The sequence below is a fragment of the Coffea eugenioides genome, chromosome 10, assembly GCF_003713205.1.
Source record: "Coffea eugenioides isolate CCC68of chromosome 10, Ceug_1.0, whole genome shotgun sequence".
In the NCBI taxonomy this organism is placed as follows: Eukaryota; Viridiplantae; Streptophyta; class Magnoliopsida; order Gentianales; family Rubiaceae; genus Coffea; species Coffea eugenioides.
The window spans coordinates 10715870-10739159 of NC_040044.1; the positions used below are offsets into that span (position 1 = coordinate 10715870).

Sequence of the window (23290 nt, forward strand, 5' to 3'; positions counted from 1 at the left end):
TGATTTCATTTTTTTTTTTCAATGCAATCAATCAAATAATTTTAAGTATTATCATTACCAATAATTTAGCCGCAAGTGCCAGTCGATGTATAAATAACTACTACTTCATTAGTTGCATGCAAGAACCATTTGGACGATCGATGAAAGAAATATTCTGTTCTACAGTTTTCGATATAAACCAAGAAGAAATGAAGAGTTATTCTTGATCATGTAGCACAAAAGAGCCAGTATATAAGTAATGCTGAAATATATGCTTATACATAAAAATAAAAAAAAAAGTTTTCGACTTAGAAAATCTTTAAAAAAAAAAAAAGAAAGAGGAAATACATAAAAGTTTTTTCCCTAGAAGCAATTAGTTGGTAGGAGGATCAGTAGGAATCTCAGATCGGCATAAGGGACACCAGCTTCCATAATTCAACCATTGAAGAATGCATTCTCCATGAAACACATGCTTGCATGGCGTTTGAGTTACTTCCAAGCCATTAGGGAATTCTTCGAGACAAATTACACAAGCTTCAGTCCTATCAGCAGCCTCAATCTTTACCTTCTTCAACATTCCACTTGTGATTTTTCTGGTAGCTGAAGCAGGCCTTGGCTGATCATTTTCATCCATCGAAATACTTTGGACTTGGGCTAGCAATAGATAATCCTCCATATCCAAAACATTAGCATCGCGGATATCATAGTCTTCTGCTACTAAATATGGAGTAATATCAACAGAACTCCATTTGGTAATTTCTACTAGAATTGGCAGGAGCTTTGGACTTGCATTAGCAAGTCCATTAGCCATGGAGATTGCACATTCATCAATTTGTGGTATTATGGCTGTGTGTACATGAATGGGGATGCTCGCTTGCAGTAACATGTTGGAAATATATTCCCAATCACTATTCTCTGATGCAAGTTGCTCACGAGAGGTGAGAAACGCTATATTTGTATGCACAGGACCTGGGGTGATGTTATAGAACTTCCAAAGATTTTCAACTGAGGAATAGTAAAGGTTCTCGTACCTATCATCAACCATGAACTGTATGAAAAACCCATCTGATGGCATATTTGCAGGGAAGATCACATCAGTTGGTTGGCTCACTCTGAATGTGTATCGCGGCTCATATACTTCATCCATTCTACTAGCAAATTCTCAATTGGGATGGAAGGAAAGGGGGGAAAAAAAGAGAAGCAGCAAAAAGGACCAAAAGAAAGAGAAGGTAAGAGAGTTATGAAGAAAAAAGAACAACGGTGAAAATTATGCAAAATTAATGCTTGGTTTTAAATATTTCAGAGCAATAACTCTATCTTTCTTGATTTCAAATAAAGAATAGCACACTTAGTAGGATTTCAAATCTAACTAATTTATTTCCTTAACATGTTTATGGTAAGAGATAAAATAATTTAAAATTCTATTTAGCTTGTAACATTAAACAAAAAAGACGTTAGAGATATTCTAAGACTTAATCTCAATAAATTAAGTGCACTTGTCTAAATTAGTCATATGAGAAGTTTGAACTTAAAAAAACATATAATCTACTTACAATTTAAAATAAGCATATATGCCATTTCCATTCTTTGTCCTATCTTAGACCTTGTTCTAAAACTATAGTCATACAAATACGTAGAATTTTAACATGTATAGCATTTTTTTCCATATATTGTTTCATTGAAGAGCATCAAATCACTATATTATCAAAACTAGATTATTAGGTATGGTCTTATATATCTTGAATCATTTTTATACTGTTTAAATGATTAAATTTTTTAACTTTTCAAATAGTTCTTGTGTGCAATCAAACAAGAAATACAAATTGAAATAAAAGGAGTAAATGACAGTATTGACACAATTCAATTAGACAATATCTTGAACCACCAAATTTTCTAATAAAGTACTTTTTTTCATTTTTCATTTCTAGTGTAATTGATTAATCACTTGAAGAACATGAAATCACTAGCAATATGAGATAAACAAGCTAATCAAAACTTAACTGAATAATATTGTCTTTCTCTTTCTCTTTCTCTCTCACACTCTCTGTACACATACACACCAAACTCTCTCCCTCTCCTTCCACATACACAAATCTCTCTCACTTTCCTTCCATACACACACACACACCTCTTTCTCTCTCTCAAAACATAGATTGCAGGCAAAATTGGAATAGTATAGGTTTTTGATGTGTAAATAAAATAGTAAAATTTATGATTTCTCATACAGTAATTCTGAAAATTTTCTAATACCATTAAGTCATGTAGCAGCCGCGATGTTGGTTTGCGACTAATCTTGAATAATCAATTAACATTTACACCTATTGAAATATGAAAAAATTTAACTCAATTATAGTTATCCAAATTTTAAAAATTGCTCTAATCTACAAATGCTTATGAAAAGATTTACCTTATTGAATTTTGTGGATGGAGATAACTCGGCTGAATATCAGGTTGCAAGGGAAATAGTTCTTTGATGCCAATCTCTCAAGTTGGTAGCAAAGTACGACACAATGTCCTTGAATGGTTTACAGTGTATATATGCTCATAATGAATTTGTTACAATACCATAAATGAAGAAGCAACCAACTTTGAATAATCCATCATCATTTTGAGAAGATTTTTCTAACAAATGTTCATTGCGTACGCGTTAACACACCTAAAATTTATCGCACCTATCATGCATGTATACACATATACTAAAATTATTACCCTCTCTTGCATTTATATATATTTTTTATTTAATCTTACCTACCCCTTCTTGTATTTATTTACTTTCTCTAATTGATTTTACATTTTCAAAAATATAACATTTGAAATATATTTTAATGAGTGTGTGGGCACTCATTAAATAGACCCTTTTGAGAAATCCGTTGAACATTTAATGCCTTTCAAATTTACTTGAATGCTCTAACCGATTTTGAATTGCTATAGACAATCTTCATAATATTATCATAGCATGTAGTTATCCAAATTTTAATAATTGCTCCCATCTACAAATGCTTACGTAAAGATTTACCTTATTGAATTTTGTGGATGGAGATGGCTTTGCTGAACGTCAGGTTGCAAGGGAAATAGCTCTTTGATGCTAATCTCTCAAGTTGGTAGCAAAGTACAACAAAATATCCTTGAATGGTTTACAGTGCATATATGCTCATAATGAATTTATTACAACACCGTAAATAAAGAAACAACCAACTTTGACTAATCCATCCTCATTTTGAGAAATTCGTTGAACATTTATTGCCTTTCAAATTTACTTGAATGCTCTAGTCGATTTTGAATTGCTATGGACAATCTTCATAATATTGACATAGTAAGCAGTGTTTTGAAAATCGAACCATTCGAATTGCAAACCGGTCACAATACTGATTTAGTTAACTAGTAAACCCAAAAAATCAATTGAATCAATCAAATTCAGTTAAGAATGAATCGAACCGCTCAAAAAACTGAACTTTTGAACCGGTTCATACTAATTTCTTTTAAAGTCATCCAATTTACATATTAAATAAAAGAAAAAAAGAACAACATTTGAATTGAATCGAACCAATTGAACTAGGTTGAATGTGAACTGAAAGCTCATCCGGTCAATTAACGATCTGAGTTTGAAAACATTGATAGTAAGTAATTACTATTGGTCCCAATAAGTAATGTGAAAGTTATACATTATTTTGGCATGTCTTGAAACAAGAAAACCATCTAAGCTATACAAAAATTTTGTTTCTTCATTTATTATCAGGAAAAAAAATTCCCTTATATTTTCTCAGTTAAAGCCTATAACGAAAAATGAAAAGTTCAACTCCCTGCATTGCCCCCATCTTTTACATCATTCACGTGCATGCTGCCGCGACGGACATATGGGTCAGTCTGATTTTGAGAATCGCTAGCCGACTTCGTCTATGACTATACTTTGCATTCCATGATTTTTGTTGCCCTTTCTTGAATGTCCATCATCTTTTCAGCTGATGGATCTTGTGGAGATCCAAAGCATTCAATGTAAAATGAGAAGAACTAAACAATAAAATTACCAAAATCATAATGTCATGATTTATATTGGGTACGCTAGTAAGGATAGTGTTTGATTGGTAAGCCATTTGGAGACAGAAAACGAGTACAAGAGTGTAATTTCAGGTGGAAAGAGGCAATCAAAAGAATGCAAATGACAGTTATGGTTTGAGGATTCTAAACTGAGCCCATGCCAAGTGAACAAGGAAATGTTGGGACATGACAATGATCTTAGAGTTCTTATGTCCAACACTCTAGACTTATCAATAGACTCTAATGAAGATGTAAATCTTACATCCAACACACCCCTTACCCTTCCCTCCCCCCTCTCCCATATCATTTGGGATTCTCATATTAGAAACACTCGATTTATTATCTTTTGCACTAATTCGTTGAACATTTCTTTCAGATTTACTTGGATGCTATAATCAGTTTTGAATTGTTGTGAACAATCTTCAAGGTGTTTTCATAGTAAGTATGACCAATAAGTTGTACGAGTGATCGATAAATTTTGAATCTCTTGTTTATCAAGGCATAAATGTGTCAAGAAAAAGTACCATAAAATCACGAATTTTCTCAAATTATACGAGAGGAAATCATTAATAGATAAAGCAACGCTAATAAGTTCATTTGTTAATTGACTTTCTTTTTTCAATGTATTGCTGCACTTGACTAAAAAGAATGTAAAATAACTCAAACCAATTCAGTGTTATGTCTAGTAAGAAACAGATATCTTTCCACTAACTTCGTTTCATTAACTTGAAACTTGTTATCATCTAGTTAGCATGAGCATTATTCATAGCCATTAGCACTATTTGTTGTAGTATTTTAATAAAATATTCAATCTTTATGTTAAATGCATAAGTTACAATTGGAGAGAATACGGTAACGGTTTTTTTCAAGAATTATTAGTATTTGACTAATGCTCATGAATTCACCTTTATTGGTAGAAATTAAAGGTTTTTAATTGCAATAAGTTTTGTAACCTACAATTCTAATTTAAATATAATTTGAATAGTCAATAACTCCTACATTTGTCTAGCATATTATTATTTATGCAACTTATGGCTTTTGATTAACTTTCATGTGTGTGTGTATATATATATATATATATATATGCATGCATGCATGTATATATATATATATATATATGTATATATGTATGTATGTATGCATGTATGTATGTGTGCGCGCGCATGCAATTTAAGATAGAAAGTATCACTAATAGTATTGTTACTACTTCTCATAATATTTTGAGAGTTAGAAAAAAGAAACAATATGTTCTTTTCTACATTACTATCTTATATTTTGGCAAGTAAAAATGGTGTTAGTAGAGCTACACTCTCTTAGTTATGTTGACAAATAAAAGTGACAGTAAGTGTGACTAGACTATCGTATTTTGGAGGTGACAAGTTGGAGATCCTATTGCATCAAAATTGATTCTTCCACAAAAACTTGAATCACTTTAAAGAAAACAAGATATCTGTGCTTCAACCCACCGCATTTATTCATTATTATATTATTATCGTTTACAATTTTGTTATAATTAATTTTATAATTTTTATAACTACTGTTAATTTTTCTATTTGACATTTGTATTTTTCTTCTCGTGGAACAACACTATTCATCACTGAAGTCATGAACTCATAAAACTTATCTTTGTTTATTTTCACAACCTTGCCTTACTATTAACTACAGCATGAAATTTCCACTTTTATTTAGCTATATCGTTTTACACAAAATGTGGTATGGTGTTTTCAGCCATAAAACCATGTCTTTTATGAGCACTTCTAGGTTTCCTATAACTTTTTATACTTACAGAAATAAAAAAAAAAGCCATAAAACCATGTCTATGAACTAAACTCATGTTTTTTTTATGACAAGTCTATTTCGTTGTTGAATGATGGATCAAGCATCAGTAATACACTTTAAATTCTAATACGAACAATTATGTGATGCACAGCATGTTCTATTGATGATGGTTAAGTGATAATAATAAAAAATCTGAATAGCTTAATTTTAACCTAGTGACTGAGAAGAAACGATTATAACATAAAAGTTTAACCATTACTCAAGGCATTTTTTAATAAAGCTAAAAGTTAAAAATCATGTGGAGAAAGAAGTTGACTCAAATAGTTTTACAAATATATCAGAAAAAGCTAATTGCGGAATAGCACAAAATGATAGTCTATAATTGAATAAAAATAATTGCTCTTGATTTGAGTGGTAAGCATATTTTTAATTCAACAAAAAAATCATTTAAATTTGGCATATATTATCCTTGCAAATGCAGGAGAAAGTTCTTGGCAATTACAGGTGCATTTAGAAGAGACAAATAATGGTGAGAATAAGGCTAATTTTAGATTTGATGAATAGGATTAACAGTGGTATAAAATCTTAGATAGGTGCAACAATTACAAAGCTTTTGCATGTTATTATCTTAGCGTTCTTTCATCTTTATACTAGAGTAAACATTGTTTCAAGCTACTATATATGATAATTTCCAAGACTTAGATAATTTCCTAGTAATGCTAATAAGTATCAAGTGGCTATAAGTTAGATAAAACCTTTTATTTCATATATATTTAAATACATAATAGAAGAAAGTTGAAAATTTTGTAACAACTCTTTTATAGCAAACATAGTTCGACAAAAAGTGAGAGCCCAAACTTCATATGTTTCTTTAGATTCGTTTATGTGTTTGATGACTAAGGTACGTATTTAGCACTTCATTGATGGTTTGCTAGTAAATTTATTGTTTACAACTAGGGGGAAACCTGCGGGAGTTTTGATAAGTTAATATTTAACATACATTTTATACAAGTTTGGTATGAACTTTTGGTATGTTTTGAGAAGATTAAAGTCATATTTAAACTCTTTTGATGATAATTGCTTAAATATTGTTTAAGTGTTTAAAATTTGATAAATGAGTGGATTAACTGTTAATTTTATGAAAATGTAAAGGATATTGATAGATGGAATTCATACACGAGATGACGAAAAATGTAAGGATCACTTGGAGGATAAAGTACAAGGATACTAGGAGCAAAATTGAAGAAAAAGGAAAGAAGTAAAAAACTAGAAAATTAACCAGCACGGATCCGAGCTCGGATCCGTGTGAACAAATAGCGATCTGAGCCATCGTCTGTATTTCTAGAGCAGTGCATCCGAAGTCATACGATCTGAGTACGGATCCATAAGAGAAAGGCCTCGGATCAGCCTTGATCCGAGCTCAGATCGTTCTTCACCCCTCGAATCTGCCTCTCTCTTCTGCAAGTGGCATAACCATTTTTCTCACCTTTTACATAACTTTCCAGCTATCTTGGGAGAGAGAATTCCGTGGCACATGCTTCTGCAACAAAAGGGAAGACAAAATGAGTTATTCATAAGTCAAACAACATATCTTTTGACTTCTTTTACAAAATCTGAGTGGTTGAAATCATGAAGGAGAAAAAAAAAGGCCTTTCTACCACCTTTTATGCAGAGACATGACGGGTATTTTACATACGTGCAAGCTAAAAAATACCGAATTACACCCGTTCACTGCAAGTATACAGATCAACTAGTAGTTTAGGGTATATATCGGGTCGATCCCACAGGGAAGAGTGAACAATTACCGGTATTACTAAAGTTTCTTTATTATTTAGACTATCAATTAATGATAAGAAATTTAACCTACTGCACTTATACAAGAAATTAACAAATAAAAGCTCCTTAGGTTGTGGTATCCCTAACTACTCATGCAAGTGTTATATTTGGATCATTGAATACTACATCTAGGCTAATTATGGTGTAATTTCCTTATGCATTTGAATCCTACTTTCGTAGTGAATCAATTATACTTATAACTAATCCATATCTATTCTCATGGTTATGAAATTAGCTACAAGTTCATTTCTTCAGTGAAATTACATGAAATGAATCACTAAAAACCACATAGGTGCACCTCTACTCTCGTGAGTGTACTCCCTATGTTTAGCACTTCTTGAACTAATGTTAAATCTCAATTTTCATTGCAGAAATAACACCTTAGATAATCAGAATTAATGGTACCAGATTAATCATGATTTAAAAAGCCAAAGTGCTAAATAACTTGCTCAAATCATAGCAAACAAATAACCAAATAATAAATACTAACAATCATAGAAAGTTCAACCAAACCCAAGGTATAAACTTTAAAGACACATAAATAACATAAATTCTAGAACTTGTATATTAACTATATTTAAGAATCCAATACAAAAGATAAAGAGTTGGAGAAGAGATAACCCATGTCACTTGAGCTTCAACTTCTCTTTCTTCATCTCCATTTTCATCCTAATCTAGCCATTATACAAGAATGGATGAACTACACTTACTACACTATCCTACACTAAGGAAATGGAAGAACTACATTTCTGCACTCCTCAAGCTTCTCCCGTATCTTCCCTGCATGTCCTGGTTGCTCCCTATATAAACTGCTCCAAAAGCTCCTTTTCCATTGGTCCAAACTTGCTGCATTTGATTTCCAAATCTGAAATTGTTAAGATAGTCAATAGCCATTGTTTTTGACTTGAAAATATGCCAACTTTCTTGCCCTTTTGTCTTCTAAAGCATGTGCACCGAATTCTCTTGCAGATTGTAGCTGGAAAGTAGTCAGAACACAAGAGAATTGACTGAGCAAAATTGCAGAATTGCGGCCGGAAAACGCGCCTACACAAAACGCGGTTACAAGTCACGTTTTGTGTACTCGCGTATTCACTTTGTCCTTACTTCAGCTGCGATTTTCTCTATCATAAAGGCTGAACTGGATTTTTTGTAAAACACCAAAGTTGTAGCCCTTTGAGTTAGCTTTCCAATGATTCAATAATCATCCAAATCTGAGCTTTGTAGCCTGCGATATGATCGAAATACTAAACACTGGTCAGAGCTCTGTTTTCCACTTTGGACAGCTGAGTTGAATTTCGGTATTTCAACTTTTGGACTATGAAAACGGCTGAATTGGACTTTGATGTCTTCATACCAAATGTAGATATATCTCTTAGCTTCAAAATGGTACCAAGATCACCTTGATCCGATCAGTGTAACTCCAGATATAGTCAAAATACCAAAACGTGTCAGAGTTGTCAAAACCTGACTTTTCTTGATTCAAATTGCATTTTTCCTTTTTACACTTCATATTTTATTTTCACCATTTTAATCCATCTTCAATCATCCAAATATCTTCTCAATACACTTCATTTGATGATTGAATCATTAAACTTACAAAATATGAAGTTTTTCCCATAAAAATCCATAAAATGCAATGTTTAGCCATTTTAACATAAAATGTAGTTTTTTACCAAAACCTTAGTTATTTTAGTTATTAAACTAAATAATCAAACCAAAATTAACTAATAAAACACACAAAAAATACGTAAAATAAACTCTTATCAAATACCCCCACACTTGAACCATTGCTTGTCCTCAAGCAATAAAAATACAAACCAACAATGATCCAAAATTTGAAAATAAACATATGTAGCATTTCAACTTTATTTCCTCAAAACAAAGTAAATAACCATTATGCAATTATTCAATTAAGTTCAAGTACTCATAATATCAAGTAAAGGAGAGCCAATTATACCGTCATTATAACAAATTCAAATCAATTTTTCATCCTTACCCAATCTTACAAGTAAGTAACTCATATGGTCAATAATAATGCTTCCTAAACTCATGATCATCTTTTAATTCTGTTTAAAAAGATATTTATTAATATTACATATCTAAATATTACTTAAGACGTGAGAATGCCTTTTGACGCGAGGATCGACATTTTTAGATGAAGATCACCGGTTACTCAACACTTCACATACTCAAGTTGCTTTGCATACTCTTAATTCAAGTACCGTTTTACGCGAAAGTCGACATTTGTAGATGAAGACTCCCGGTTACTAAGTACAAGAATCATTGGAGTAGAAGAATTTTTATTTATTTTCTTTTTTCTTTTGTTTTTTGTTTTTCTCTTTTTCTTCATTTTTTTCATTTTTCATCATTTTTTTCTTTTTTTTTTTTTAATAGCAAAGGGAATAATAATTTTCTAAAAAAAATAATCATGAGAAGAGTATTGCACTTATTGACCATATTTATCACTTAACTTATAAAATCCAATAAAGAGAAGAAATTTCATCAAATATGCAAAAAAAATATAGGCATAATTTTCTCTACTTTAAAAGATATACTTTCCTACAAATGCAAAAATTATAATCACATAATAGTCATTTCCAAGTTAAATGAGAAAAGAAGTTTCCAAATCACATATATTTATCTCAAATGTAGAAGGAATTTGAACTACTAATGGTATGAAACTTGTTACCCCTTGGATAAAATTGAAAAAATATGAAACTTTTTGGGGCAAGTTTGCAATTTTGGACAAGATTTTAGAAAAATTTTGAATTTTAACACAAGTCCAATATTTGCAACTAATAATTTAATCACATACAATATATATAATCTCAATTCTCCCCCCACACTTAACATACACATTGTCCTCAATGTGTAAAAAGGAAAATCAAGATAAAGAAAGTAATACTCCCCTATTGTTGTGATTGAATATGAAGCTTCAAGGTATGTTGTTCGCTTGTCTTCATCGCTTCATGAGTTCCATTTGGTAACCATTAGTGATATAAACCTAAAAATGGAAAATGAGAAACAAAAGTGATAACAAAGGCTTAATAAACATATAACGGCGATCCGTAATTCCTTAGCCTTTGTGGTGGTGATGTACCTATAGAAAATACACAATAAGCAACTCAAGGTACAAGAAAATATATGAGGAAAAGAAGAAAAAAGAGAATCAAGGAATCTGCATTTTTTTTTTTCTCCGAAAACGCGACTCATCAAAACGCGCCACCAAGCCGCGTTTTATGAAGTCGCGTTTCTTCACATATCTTGCAGGATCGAAAACGCGACTATGCTTAAAAACGCGACTTTGAGTCGCGTATTTGAAGTCGCGTTTTTGGTTTCTGAACAGGCTGGAAAACGCGACTTTGTAGAAAACGCGACTTCCTGTCGCGTTTTGAAGGCGCGTTTTCTTCATTATAGGCACAGAATTGAAAACGCGATTCAATGAAAACGCGATTCAGAGGCGCGTTTTCTTGAGAAACGCGTTTTCTGCTGCGAATTTTAGCAGAAATTCAACTTTTACAAAATTACAAAAGGTACCCTAATTACTCAAAATGCATCATAGATCATTTGTTTGCTAAAATATTCAATGCATGCACATGTAAAATGATCAAAACATGCATTTTAACCCCTTGTAACGAATCAAAAACAACAATTACTCAAATCGAGGGGTTGAGTTCCTTGATCAAACTTCGCCTTTTTCACCTCATTTGGTCACTTTTGCTTTCATTTCCAATACCTATAAATGAAAAATAACAAAATAACTCAAACATATACTTTAAACATAAAATCACCCCAAAATAACATAAACTTAAACAAACATTGGGTTGCCTCCCAATAAGCGCTTCTTTATAGTCAATAGCTTGACTATTTCACCTCATTTTTCAAGGAGGCTTTGTTAGCGAATAATCCACCATTTTAGGCCGTGGTGGATCATTAAATGGTGACTTTATAGCCAAAGCCACATGATCTAATGATATGAGAGATGGAAGTGACTTACATATTCCAAGTGTTTCATAGATATTACCTTGAATATGCACCACTTGAGAACTTACCAAAGGAAATGTCATGAAAGTATCTTGGGCAGGAATATCTTTAAAACCTGTACTTTTTATACACTCCTCAAGAGGGGTGAAAAATGAGTCATTAAAACTTACCTCTTGAGGTTCAAAGTTAGTTCCAAAGATATTATTATGTGAAATGGACATTTGCTCATTGAAACACAATTGAAATTCATCATTTTCATCAAAATGTAACCCATTTTCACATACAACATTCCCACCATTCATGCTAGGATCATTTTGCAAATTATTAGAAGAAATAACTTCACACAATACATGTAATTGATCTTGTATTCTACCAAAGTGAGAAGCCAATTCATCTATCCTTTCCTCAATCCTATCAAAACGGTCGAAAGTCATATTAGCTAATTTTTCTATAGCTAACTCCCAAGATGGTTTTGATTCATATTGGACACTTTCAGGTTGGTAATCATAAGAATATGGAGAATCACTATATACACATTGATTATCCCAACCATAAGCATTAGCACTATATCGATCAAAACAGGGATTGTAATGCTCTAATTCATCATAATAATCCACATTTTGTGCTTGCATACATGTGTTAGTAGCATGATAACCTCCACACAAGTCACAAATCACATGATAAGAATTAAAAACATTAACATTCCTCCTCTGCTCAATTTCATGCATCATGGTGTCCATTTGAACTTGAAACTTAATTACATCAAATTTTGCCTTTAAGCACCTTAAACCATCTTCAAAAGACATACATTCAGTAAATTCTTGGTTACCTCTATTAAAGGAGCTTTGCACTTGGTAATCATCCATTACCAATCTTCCACTTCTCAAGCATTGTCCTCCAAATTCACCTACCCTCCTCATTATCTAAAATTACTTTTAAACAATCTCAAAAGTAAGATTAGTTAAGAAGGATAGATTCCAAGACACAAACAAAAACAGAAAAAAATAAAATAAAATAAAAGTTGATTAAAAAAAAAATGACATAAAACACATAAGATACAGCAAAAACAACAAAAATAAGAAAAATTGTCTAAATTAATAAAGTTGCTCTTCACACCGATATTGCCAAATCTTCCCCGGCAACGGCGCCAAAAACTTGACGGGTATTTTACATACGTGCAAGCTAAAAAATACCGAATTACACCCGTTCACTGCAAGTATACAGATCAACTAGTAGTTTAGGGTATATATCGGGTCGATCCCACAGGGAAGAGTGAACAATTACCGGTATTACTAAAGTTTCTTTATTATTTAGACTATCAATGAATAATAAGAAATTTAACCTACTGCACTTATACAAGAAATTAACAAGTAAAAGCTCCTTAGGTTGTGGTATCCCTAACTACTCATCCAAGTGTTATATTTGGATCATTGAATACTACATCTAGGCTAATTATGGTGTAATTTTCTTATGCATTTGAATCCTACTTTCGTAGTGAATCAATTATACTTATAACTAATCCATACCTATTCTCATGGTTATGAAATTAGCTACAAGTTCATTTCTTCAGTGAAATTACATGAAATGAATCACTAAAAACCACATAGGTGCACCTCTACTCTCGTGAGTGTACTCCCTATGTTTAGCACTTTTGAACTAATGTTAAATCTCAATTTTCATTGCAGAAATAACACCTTAGATAATCAGAATTAATGGTACCAGATTAATCATGATTTAAAAAGCCAAAGTGCTAAATAACTTGCTCAAATCATAGCAAACAAATAACCAAATAATAAATACTAACAATCATAGAAAGTTCAACCAAACCCAAGGTATAAACTTTAAAGACACATAAATAACATAAATTCTAGAACTTGTATATTAACTATATTTAAGAATCCAATACAAAAGATAAAGAGTTGGAGAAGAGATAACCCATGTCACTTGAGCTTCAACTTCTCTTTTTTCATCTCCATTTTCATCCTAATCTAGCCATTATACAAGAATGGATGAACTACACTTACTACACTATCCTACACTAAGGAAATGGAAGAACTACATTTCTGCACTCCTCAAGCTTCTCCCGTATCTTCCCTGCATGTCCTGGTTGCTCCCTATATAAACTGCTCCAAAAGCTCCTTTTCCATTGGTCCAAACTTGCTGCATTTGATTTCCAAATCTGAAATTGTTAAGATAGTCAATAGCCATTGTTTTTGACTTGAAAATATGCCAACTTTCTTGCCCTTTTGTCTTCTAAAGCATGTGCACCGAATTCTCTTGCAGATTGTAGCTGGAAAGTAGTCAGAACACAAGAGAATTGACTGAGCAAAATTGCAGAATTGCGGCCGGAAAACGCGCCTACACAAAACGCGGTTACAAGTCACGTTTTGTGTACTCGCGTATTCACTTTGTCCTTACTTCAGCTGCGATTTTCTCTATCATAAAGGCTGAACTGGATTTTTTGTAAAACACCAAAGTTGTAGCCCTTTGAGTTAGCTTTCCAATGATTCAATAATCATCCAAATCTGAGCTTTGTAGCCTGCGATATGATCGAAATACTAAACACTGGTCAGAGCTCTGTTTTCCACTTTGGACAGCTGAGTTGAATTTCGGTATTTCAACTTTTGGACTATGAAAACGGCTGCATTGGACTTTGATGTCTTCATACCAAATGTAGATATATCTCTTAGCTTCAAAATGGTACCAAGATCACCTTGATCCGATCAGTGTAGCTCCAGATATAGTCAAAATACCAAAACGTGTCAGAGTTGTCAAAACCTGACTTTTCTTGATTCAAATTGCATTTTTCCTTTTTACACTTCATATTTTATTTTCACCATTTTAATCCATCTTCAATCATCCAAATATCTTCTCAATACACTTCATTTGATGATTGAATCATTAAACTTACAAAATATGAAGTTTTTCCCATAAAAATCCATAAAATGCAATGTTTAGCCATTTTAACATAAAATGTAGTTTTTTACCAAAACCTTAGTTATTTTAGTTATTAAACTAAATAATCAAACCAAAATTAACTAATAAAACACACAAAAAACTAATTAATAAAATAAAAATACGTAAAATAAACTCTTATCAAATACCCCCACACTTGAACCATTGCTTGTCCTCAAGCAATAAAAAATACAAACCAACAATGATCCAAAATTTGAAAATAAACATATGTAGCATTTCAACTTTATTTCCTCAAAACAAAGTAAATAACCATTATGCAATTATTCAATTAAGTTCAAGTACTCATAATATCAAGTAAAGGAGAGCCAATTATACCGTCATTATAACAAATTCAAATCAATTTTTCATCCTTACCCAATCTTACAAGTAAGTAACTCATATGGTCAATAATAATGCTTCCTAAACTCATGATCATCTTTTAATTCTGTTTAAAAAGATATTTATTAATATTACATATCTAAATATTACTTAAGACGTGAGAATGCCTTTTGACGCGAGGATCGACATTTTTAGATGAAGATCACCGGTTACTCAACACTTCACATACTCAAGTTGCTTTGCATACTCTTAATTCAAGTACCGTTTTACGCGAAAGTCGACATTTGTAGATGAAGACTCCCGGTTACTAAGTACAAGAATCATTGGAGTAGAAGAATTTTTATTTATTTTCTTTTTTCTTTTGTTTTTTGTTTTTCTCTTTTTCTTCATTTTTTTCATTTTTCATCATTTTTTTCTTTTTTTTTTTTTAATAGCAAAGGGAATAATAATTTTCTAAAAAAAATAATCATGAGAAGAGTATTGCACTTATTGACCATATTTATCACTTAACTTATAAAATCCAATAAAGAGAAGAAATTTCATCAAATATGCAAAAAAAATATAGGCATAATTTTCTCTACTTTAAAAGATATACTTTCCTACAAATGCAAAAATTATAATCACATAATAGTCATTTCCAAGTTAAATGAGAAAAGAAGTTTCCAAATCACATATATTTATCTCAAATGTAGAAGGAATTTGAACTACTAATGGTATGAAACTTGTTACCCCTTGGATAAAATTGAAAAAATATGAAACTTTTTGGGGCAAGTTTGCAATTTTGGACAAGATTTTAGAAAAATTTTGAATTTTAACACAAGTCCAATATTTGCAACTAATAATTTAATCACATACAATATATATAATCTCAATTCTCCCCCCACACTTAACATACACATTGTCCTCAATGTGTAAAAAGGAAAATCAAGATAAAGAAAGTAATACTCCCCTATTGTTGTGATTGAATATGAAGCTTCAAGGTATGTTGTTCGCTTGTCTTCATCGCTTCATGAGTTCCATTTGGTAACCATTAGTGATATAAACCTAAAAATGGAAAATGAGAAACAAAAGTGATAACAAAGGCTTAATAAACATATAACGGCGATCCGTAATTCCTTAGCCTTTGTGGTGGTGATGTACCTATAGAAAATACACAATAAGCAACTCAAGGTACAAGAAAATATATGAGGAAAAGAAGAAAAAAGAGAATCAAGGAATCTGCATTTTTTTTTTCTCCGAAAACGCGACTCATCAAAACGCGCCACCAAGCCGCGTTTTATGAAGTCGCGTTTCTTCACATATCTTGCAGGATCGAAAACGCGACTATGCTTAAAAACGCGACTTTGAGTCGCGTATTTGAAGTCGCGTTTTTGGTTTCTGAACAGGCTGGAAAACGCGACTTTGTAGAAAACGCGACTTCCTGTCGCGTTTTGAAGGCGCGTTTTCTTCATTATAGGCACAGAATTGAAAACGCGATTCAATGAAAACGCGATTCAGAGGCGCGTTTTCTTGAGAAACGCGTTTTCTGCTGCGAATTTTAGCAGAAATTCAACTTTTACAAAATTACAAAAGGTACCCTAATTACTCAAAATGCATCATAGATCATTTGTTTGCTAAAATATTCAATGCATGCACATGTAAAATGATCAAAACATGCATTTTAACCCCTTGTAACGAATCAAAAACAACAATTACTCAAATCGAGGGGTTGAGTTCCTTGATCAAACTTCGCCTTTTTCACCTCATTTGGTCACTTTTGCTTTCATTTCCAATACCTATAAATGAAAAATAACAAAATAACTCAAACATATACTTTAAACATAAAATCACCCCAAAATAACATAAACTTAAACAAACATTGGGTTGCCTCCCAATAAGCGCTTCTTTATAGTCAATAGCTTGACTATTTCACCTCATTTTTCAAGGAGGCTTTGTTAGCGAATAATCCACCATTTTAGGCCGTGGTGGATCATTAAATGGTGACTTTATAGCCAAAGCCACATGATCTAATGATATGAGAGATGGAAGTGACTTACATATTCCAAGTGTTTCATAGATATTACCTTGAATATGCACCACTTGAGAACTTACCAAAGGAAATGTCATGAAAGTATCTTGGGCAGGAATATCTTTAAAACCTGTACTTTTTATACACTCCTCAAGAGGGGTGAAAAATGAGTCATTAAAACTTACCTCTTGAGGTTCAAAGTTAGTTCCAAAGATATTATTATGTGAAATGGACATTTGCTCATTGAAACACAATTGAAATTCATCATTTTCATCAAAATGTAACCCATTTTCACATACAACATTCCCACCATTCATGCTAGGATCATTTTGCAAATTATTAGAAGAAATAACTTCACACAATACATGTAATTGATCTTGTATTCTACCAAAGTGAGAAGCCAATTCATCTATCCTTTCCTCAATCCTATCAAAACGGTCGAAAGTCACATTAGCTAATTTTTCTATAGCTAACTCCCAAGATGGTTTTGATTCATATTGGACACTTTCAGGTTGGTAATCATAAGAATATGGAGAATCACTATATACACATTGATTATCCCAACCATAAGCATTAGCACTATATCGATCAAAACAGGGATTGTAATGCTCTAATTCATCATAATAATCCACATTTTGTGCTTGCATACATGTGTTAGTAGCATGATAACCTCCACACAAGTCACAAATCACATGATAAGAATTAAAAACATTAACATTCCTCCTCTGCTCAATTTCATGCATCATGGTGTCCATTTGAACTTGAAACTTAATTACATCAAATTTTGCCTTTAAGCACCTTAAACCATCTTCAAAAGACATACATTCAGTAAATTCTTGGTTACCTCTATTAAAGGAGCTTTGCACTTGGTAATCATCCATTACCAATCTTCCACTTCTCAAGCATTGTCCTCCAAATTCACCTACCCTCCTCATTATCTAAAATTACTTTTAAACAATCTCAAAAGTAAGATTAGTTAAGAAGGATAGATTCCAAGACACAAACAAAAACAGAAAAAAATAAAATAAAATAAAAGTTGATTAAAAAAAAAATGACATAAAACACATAAGATACAGCAAAAACAACAAAAATAAGAAAAATTGTCTAAATTAATAAAGTTGCTCTTCACACCGATATTGCCAAATCTTCCCCGGCAACGGCGCCAAAAACTTGACGGGTATTTTACATACGTGCAAGCTAAAAAATACCGAATTACACCCGTTCACTGCAAGTATACAGATCAACTAGTAGTTTAGGGTATATATCGGGTCGATCCCACAAGGAAGAGTGAACAATTACCGGTATTACTAAAGTTTCTTTATTATTTAGACTATCAATGAATAATAAGAAATTTAACCTACTGCACTTATACAAGAAATTAACAAGTAAAAGCTCCTTAGGTTGTGGTATCCCTAACTACTCATCCAAGTGTTATATTTGGATCATTGAATACTACATCTAGGCTAATTATGGTGTAATTTTCTTATGCATTTGAATCCTACTTTCGTAGTGAATCAATTATACTTATAACTAATCCATACCTATTCTCATGGTTATGAAATTAGCTACAAGTTCATTTCTTCAGTGAAATTACATGAAATGAATCACTAAAAACCACATAGGTGCACCTCTACTCTCGTGAGTGTACTCCCTATGTTTAGCACTTCTTGAACTAATGTTAAATCTCAATTTTCATTGCAGAAATAACACCTTAGATAATCAGAATTAATGGTACCAGATTAATCATGATTTAAAAAGCCAAAGTGCTAAATAACTTGCTCAAATCATAGCAAACAAATAACCAAATAATAAATACTAACAATCATAGAAAGTTCAACCAAACCCAAGGTATAAACTTTAAAGACACATAAATAACATAAATTCTAGAACTTGTATATTAACTATATTTAAGAATCCAATACAAAAGATAAAGAGTTGGAGAAGAGATAACCCATGTCACTTGAGCTTCAACTTCTCTTTCTTCATCTCCATTTTCATCCTAATCTAGCCATTATACAAGAATGGATGAACTACACTTACTACACTATCCTACACTAAGGAAATGGAAGAACTACATTTCTGCACTCCTCAAGCTTCTCCCGTATCTTCCCTGCATGTCCTGGTTGCTCCCTATATAAACTGCTCCAAAAGCTCCTTTTCCATTGGTCCAAACTTGCTGCATTTGATTTCCAAATCTGAAATTGTTAAGATAGTCAATAGCCATTGTTTTTGACTTGAAAATATGCCAACTTTCTTGCCCTTTTGTCTTCTAAAGCATGTGCACCGAATTCTCTTGCAGATTGTAGCTGGAAAGTAGTCAGAACACAAGAGAATTGACTGAGCAAAATTGCAGAATTGCGGCCGGAAAACGCGCCTACACAAAACGCGGTTACAAGTCACGTTTTGTGTACTCGCGTATTCACTTTGTCCTTACTTCAGCTGCGATTTTCTCTATCATAAAGGCTGAACTGGATTTTTTGTAAAACACCAAAGTTGTAGCCCTTTGAGTTAGCTTTCCAATGATTCAATAATCATCCAAATCTGAGCTTTGTAGCCTGCGATATGATCGAAATACTAAACACTGGTCAGAGCTCTGTTTTCCACTTTGGACAGCTGAGTTGAATTTCGGTATTTCAACTTTTGGACTATGAAAACGGCTGAATTGGACTTTGATGTCTTCATACCAAATGTAGATATATCTCTTAGCTTCAAAATGGTACCAAGATCACCTTGATCCGATCAGTGTAGCTCCAGATATAGTCAAAATACCAAAACGTGTCAGAGTTGTCAAAACCTGACTTTTCTTGATTCAAATTGCATTTTTCCTTTTTACACTTCATATTTTATTTTCACCATTTTAATCCATCTTCAATCATCCAAATATCTTCTCAATACACTTCATTTGATGATTGAATCATTAAACTTACAAAATATGAAGTTTTTCCCATAAAAATCCATAAAATGCAATGTTTAGCCATTTTAACATAAAATGTAGTTTTTTACCAAAACCTTAGTTATTTTAGTTATTAAACTAAATAATCAAACCAAAATTAACTAATAAAACACACAAAAAATACGTAAAATAAACTCTTATCAAGACACAAGGGAGAAGCAAATAAGGAATCATACATAGCTAGTTTTTCTTCTTGTAACATTTTTTTTCTCTCTAGCTAGAAGATTCTTGAGGAAGCACTTGGAGACTTCACTTGTAATCATTTTCAATGCAAGACATAGCAGAAATTGGAAGGTTTCACCATTAACTTGGCTAAGCTTTGCTTAACCTTCTTGTACTGTACTTTATGATGTTTTGCATTAATAAATCTGTGAATTTGATTGTGATATCATTTATGAGTAGTTAAACTTTTTTATCTATGGAGTAGATGAAACTTATGACTAAATGATATGAAGTGAATGTGATTTACTCTTGTCGTATCTTGTATTAACTTGTCTATTTGTGTAGCTGTAATTACTTGTTATTGTTTGATCACCAATAGCATGTTTATAGTTGTTATTATTCAATGAGAATTGGTAGTAACAATGGAAACACATGAGTAGAGCTTAAGTTGTATGTTCATGAAAATAGATGTATACTTAAGTGGATTATCTAGCATTTCATGAAGGAAAACAGAGTAGAACTAGTATTTCACCATGAAAATAGGAAAAACTAGACTGCTCTAGGTCATTTTATCATGAGAATGAGATTTGATAATATTGGAAATGAATCCCTGGTTTAACAAGAATAATAACAAGAGATAAATCTATTCATTTGTGTTATTTATATCATAAGTGGAATCTATATCTCTAGATTTAAGGCTTTAGTAAAGAAATCTCCATTTGTATCTTTCAATTTGTTAACTCAGAATTGTATACAGTAGCAATATTATTTCTCTGCTCAAATTCATTATAAATCTAAATAATAGAGAAAATAAGGATCTAGTACTTGTAGACATTGCTTCTCATGGGATCGACCTGATATTTGCCCAAAACTACTAAGTGACCTGTATACTTGCAGTCTAACGGGTAAAATTCGAAAATAAACTTGCATTGATATAAAAATTTCATCAAGTTTTTGGCGCCGCTGCCGGGGAGCGGCAATATTAAGGCCTAATCATCTCTATTAATTTAGACATTTTTATTATTTTTATTTAAGTTGTTTATAGTTGACTTTGCATTAATTTAGTTTTTGACAATTCAAACTGCATAATTTCTCTTATTTCTATTTGTAGTGTATGCACCGAATATATCGAGAAGTTGCACCTTTCGATCCAGAAATTGAGAGGACATTTCGGAGACAAAGGAGGCATATACCACATCAAGAGGAACAAGAGATTTGGCAGCCGATAGAAGAAATCTTGATAGAATTACCATTTGAGGAAGAAATGGCAGAAAATAAACCAAATAGGCGAATTTTACGAGATTTTGTATTACCGGGTACACAAGGATCTCAAACTAGTATCGCAAGGCCAACGGTAAATGCTACTAATTTTGAGATTAAACCATCACTGATTCAAATGGTACAACAATCTCAATATGGAGGTAATGCTACTGAAGATCCAAATTCTCACTTGTCAACATTTCTTGAAATCTGTGATACAATTATGTTTAATGGTGTTAGTAATGATGCAATTAAACTTCGATTGTTTCCCTTTTCACTAAGGGACAAGGCCAAGGTTTGGCTACAATCTCATCCTCCTAACACTTTTACTATTTGAGCTGAATTAACTAAGGCTTTTCTCAATAAATTCTTTTCACCTGGAAAAACTGCTAGACTAAGAATGGATATAACTAGTTTCTCTCAACAGGAAGGAGAGACATTGTACAAAACTTGAGAGTGCTATCAGGAATTACAACGAAGATGTTGTCATCATGGTTTACCAGATTGGCTAGTGGTCCAAACATTTTACAATAGTCTTACCTATCCAACAAAGACGCATATAGATGCGGCAACGGGAGGAGCATTGATGGGAAAGACAGTCGAGGAAGCTCAACAATTGATAGAAGAAATGGCTGCTAATAACTACCAATAGGCCAACGAACGAGGTAATACAATAAGAACCGCAGGTATGCTTGAAGTAGATAACTTGAATATGTTAAGTGCAAAGATGGATAATGTGGTTAAGATGCTTAATAGGCATGTTGGTTCTATCTCTAATCAAGGAGTAGTTGTTGCATATTGTACTACTTGCGGCGGAGATCATGATGATTCTATGTGTTCTAACAGTTAATAGGTTCAATACCTCAACAATTACAACCGTCCACCGCAAAAGAATTCATACTCTAATACTTACAATTCATGATGGCATAATCACCCGAATTTTGGATGGAAGGATCAAGGGAACCAACAAAGACCAATTAATCCACCGGGTTTTTAACCAAAATAATCACTTTCAGAGTCCAAACCAACTTGAAAATTGGCAATTGAAAAGTTGGCAAATGTACCAAATGATAAAATTGAAAAGTTAACCAGTGTCGCTACTCAACGGTTTGAAAAAATTGAAGGAAGAATGGACCAACTCACCAATATGTATCGAAATGTCGAAGTCCAATTGGGGCAAATAGCTAATGCGGTCAACAATCGCAACCAAGAGGATTTATCTAACAAGACTGAGATGAATACAAGGGAATATGTGAAGGCCATAACCCTTCGTAGTGGTAAAGAAGTGGGGGGGAAACTTGTAGTTGAAAGTGAAAGAGAATTTGAAAGAAGAGAAAATAAGCAGTTGAGTGAATTAGGAGAAGATGGCAAGAAAATCAGAGGGAAAAAAAAGATGGAAGAAAATGAACCACAAATTGGAGATACAACACCAATTCCTCCACCGTTGCCATTTCCACAAATATTGAAGTCTTTGAGAAATGACAAAGAATTTGAGAAGTTTGTCAATATTTTCAAACAATTACATATTAACATTCCTTTTGTTGATGCTATTTTGCAGATTCCTTCATACGCAAAGTTTCTCAAGGAAATAATGACTAAGAAAAGGAAGTTAGTAGATAGTGAGACAATTACATTAACGGAAGAATGTAGTGCCATTATACATAATAAATTGCTACCAAAGTTGAAAGATCCAGGGAGTTTCACAGTTTCTTGCACTATTGTTAATGTAGAATTCTCTAAAGCACTATGTAACCTTGGTGCGAGTGTTTCATTGATCCCTTTAATTGTGGCTAGACAATTGGGGTTGAAAGAATTAAAACGTTCCATTTCCTTGCAATTGGCTGACAGGTCTATTAGACATCCAATGGGCATATTGAAGAATGTACTTATTAAAGTATAGAAATTCATTATTCCTGTTGATTTTGTTGTTTTAGATATGGAGGAAGATGTCAATGTACCTATTATATTTGGTAGATCATTTCTAGCCACTGCAGGTACAA

At 32.5% G+C, this 23290-nt stretch overlaps 1 protein-coding gene and 1 non-coding gene across 2 annotated transcripts; both read right to left on the reverse strand.

The window, feature by feature from the left end:
• Nucleotides 1–352: 352 nt before the first annotated feature.
• Nucleotides 353–1126, reverse strand: LOC113750413 (E3 ubiquitin-protein ligase RNF126-like). The gene has a single exon (XM_027294389.1). The coding sequence runs from the start codon at nt 1124–1126 to the stop codon at nt 353–355; it is 774 nt and encodes a 257-aa protein (XP_027150190.1).
• Nucleotides 1127–21681: 20555 nt separating this feature from the next.
• On the reverse strand, nt 21682–21788 carry LOC113750981. The gene has a single exon (XR_003464745.1). It is a non-coding gene; the product is annotated as a small nucleolar RNA R71 (small nucleolar RNA).
• Nucleotides 21789–23290: the final 1502 nt, after the last annotated feature.

What these genes read in the sequence shown, in the direction of transcription:
- LOC113750413 (XM_027294389.1), bottom strand. Translation starts at nt 1,126, where the DNA reads ATGGATGAAGTATATGAGCCGCGATACACATTCAGAGTGAGCCAACCA.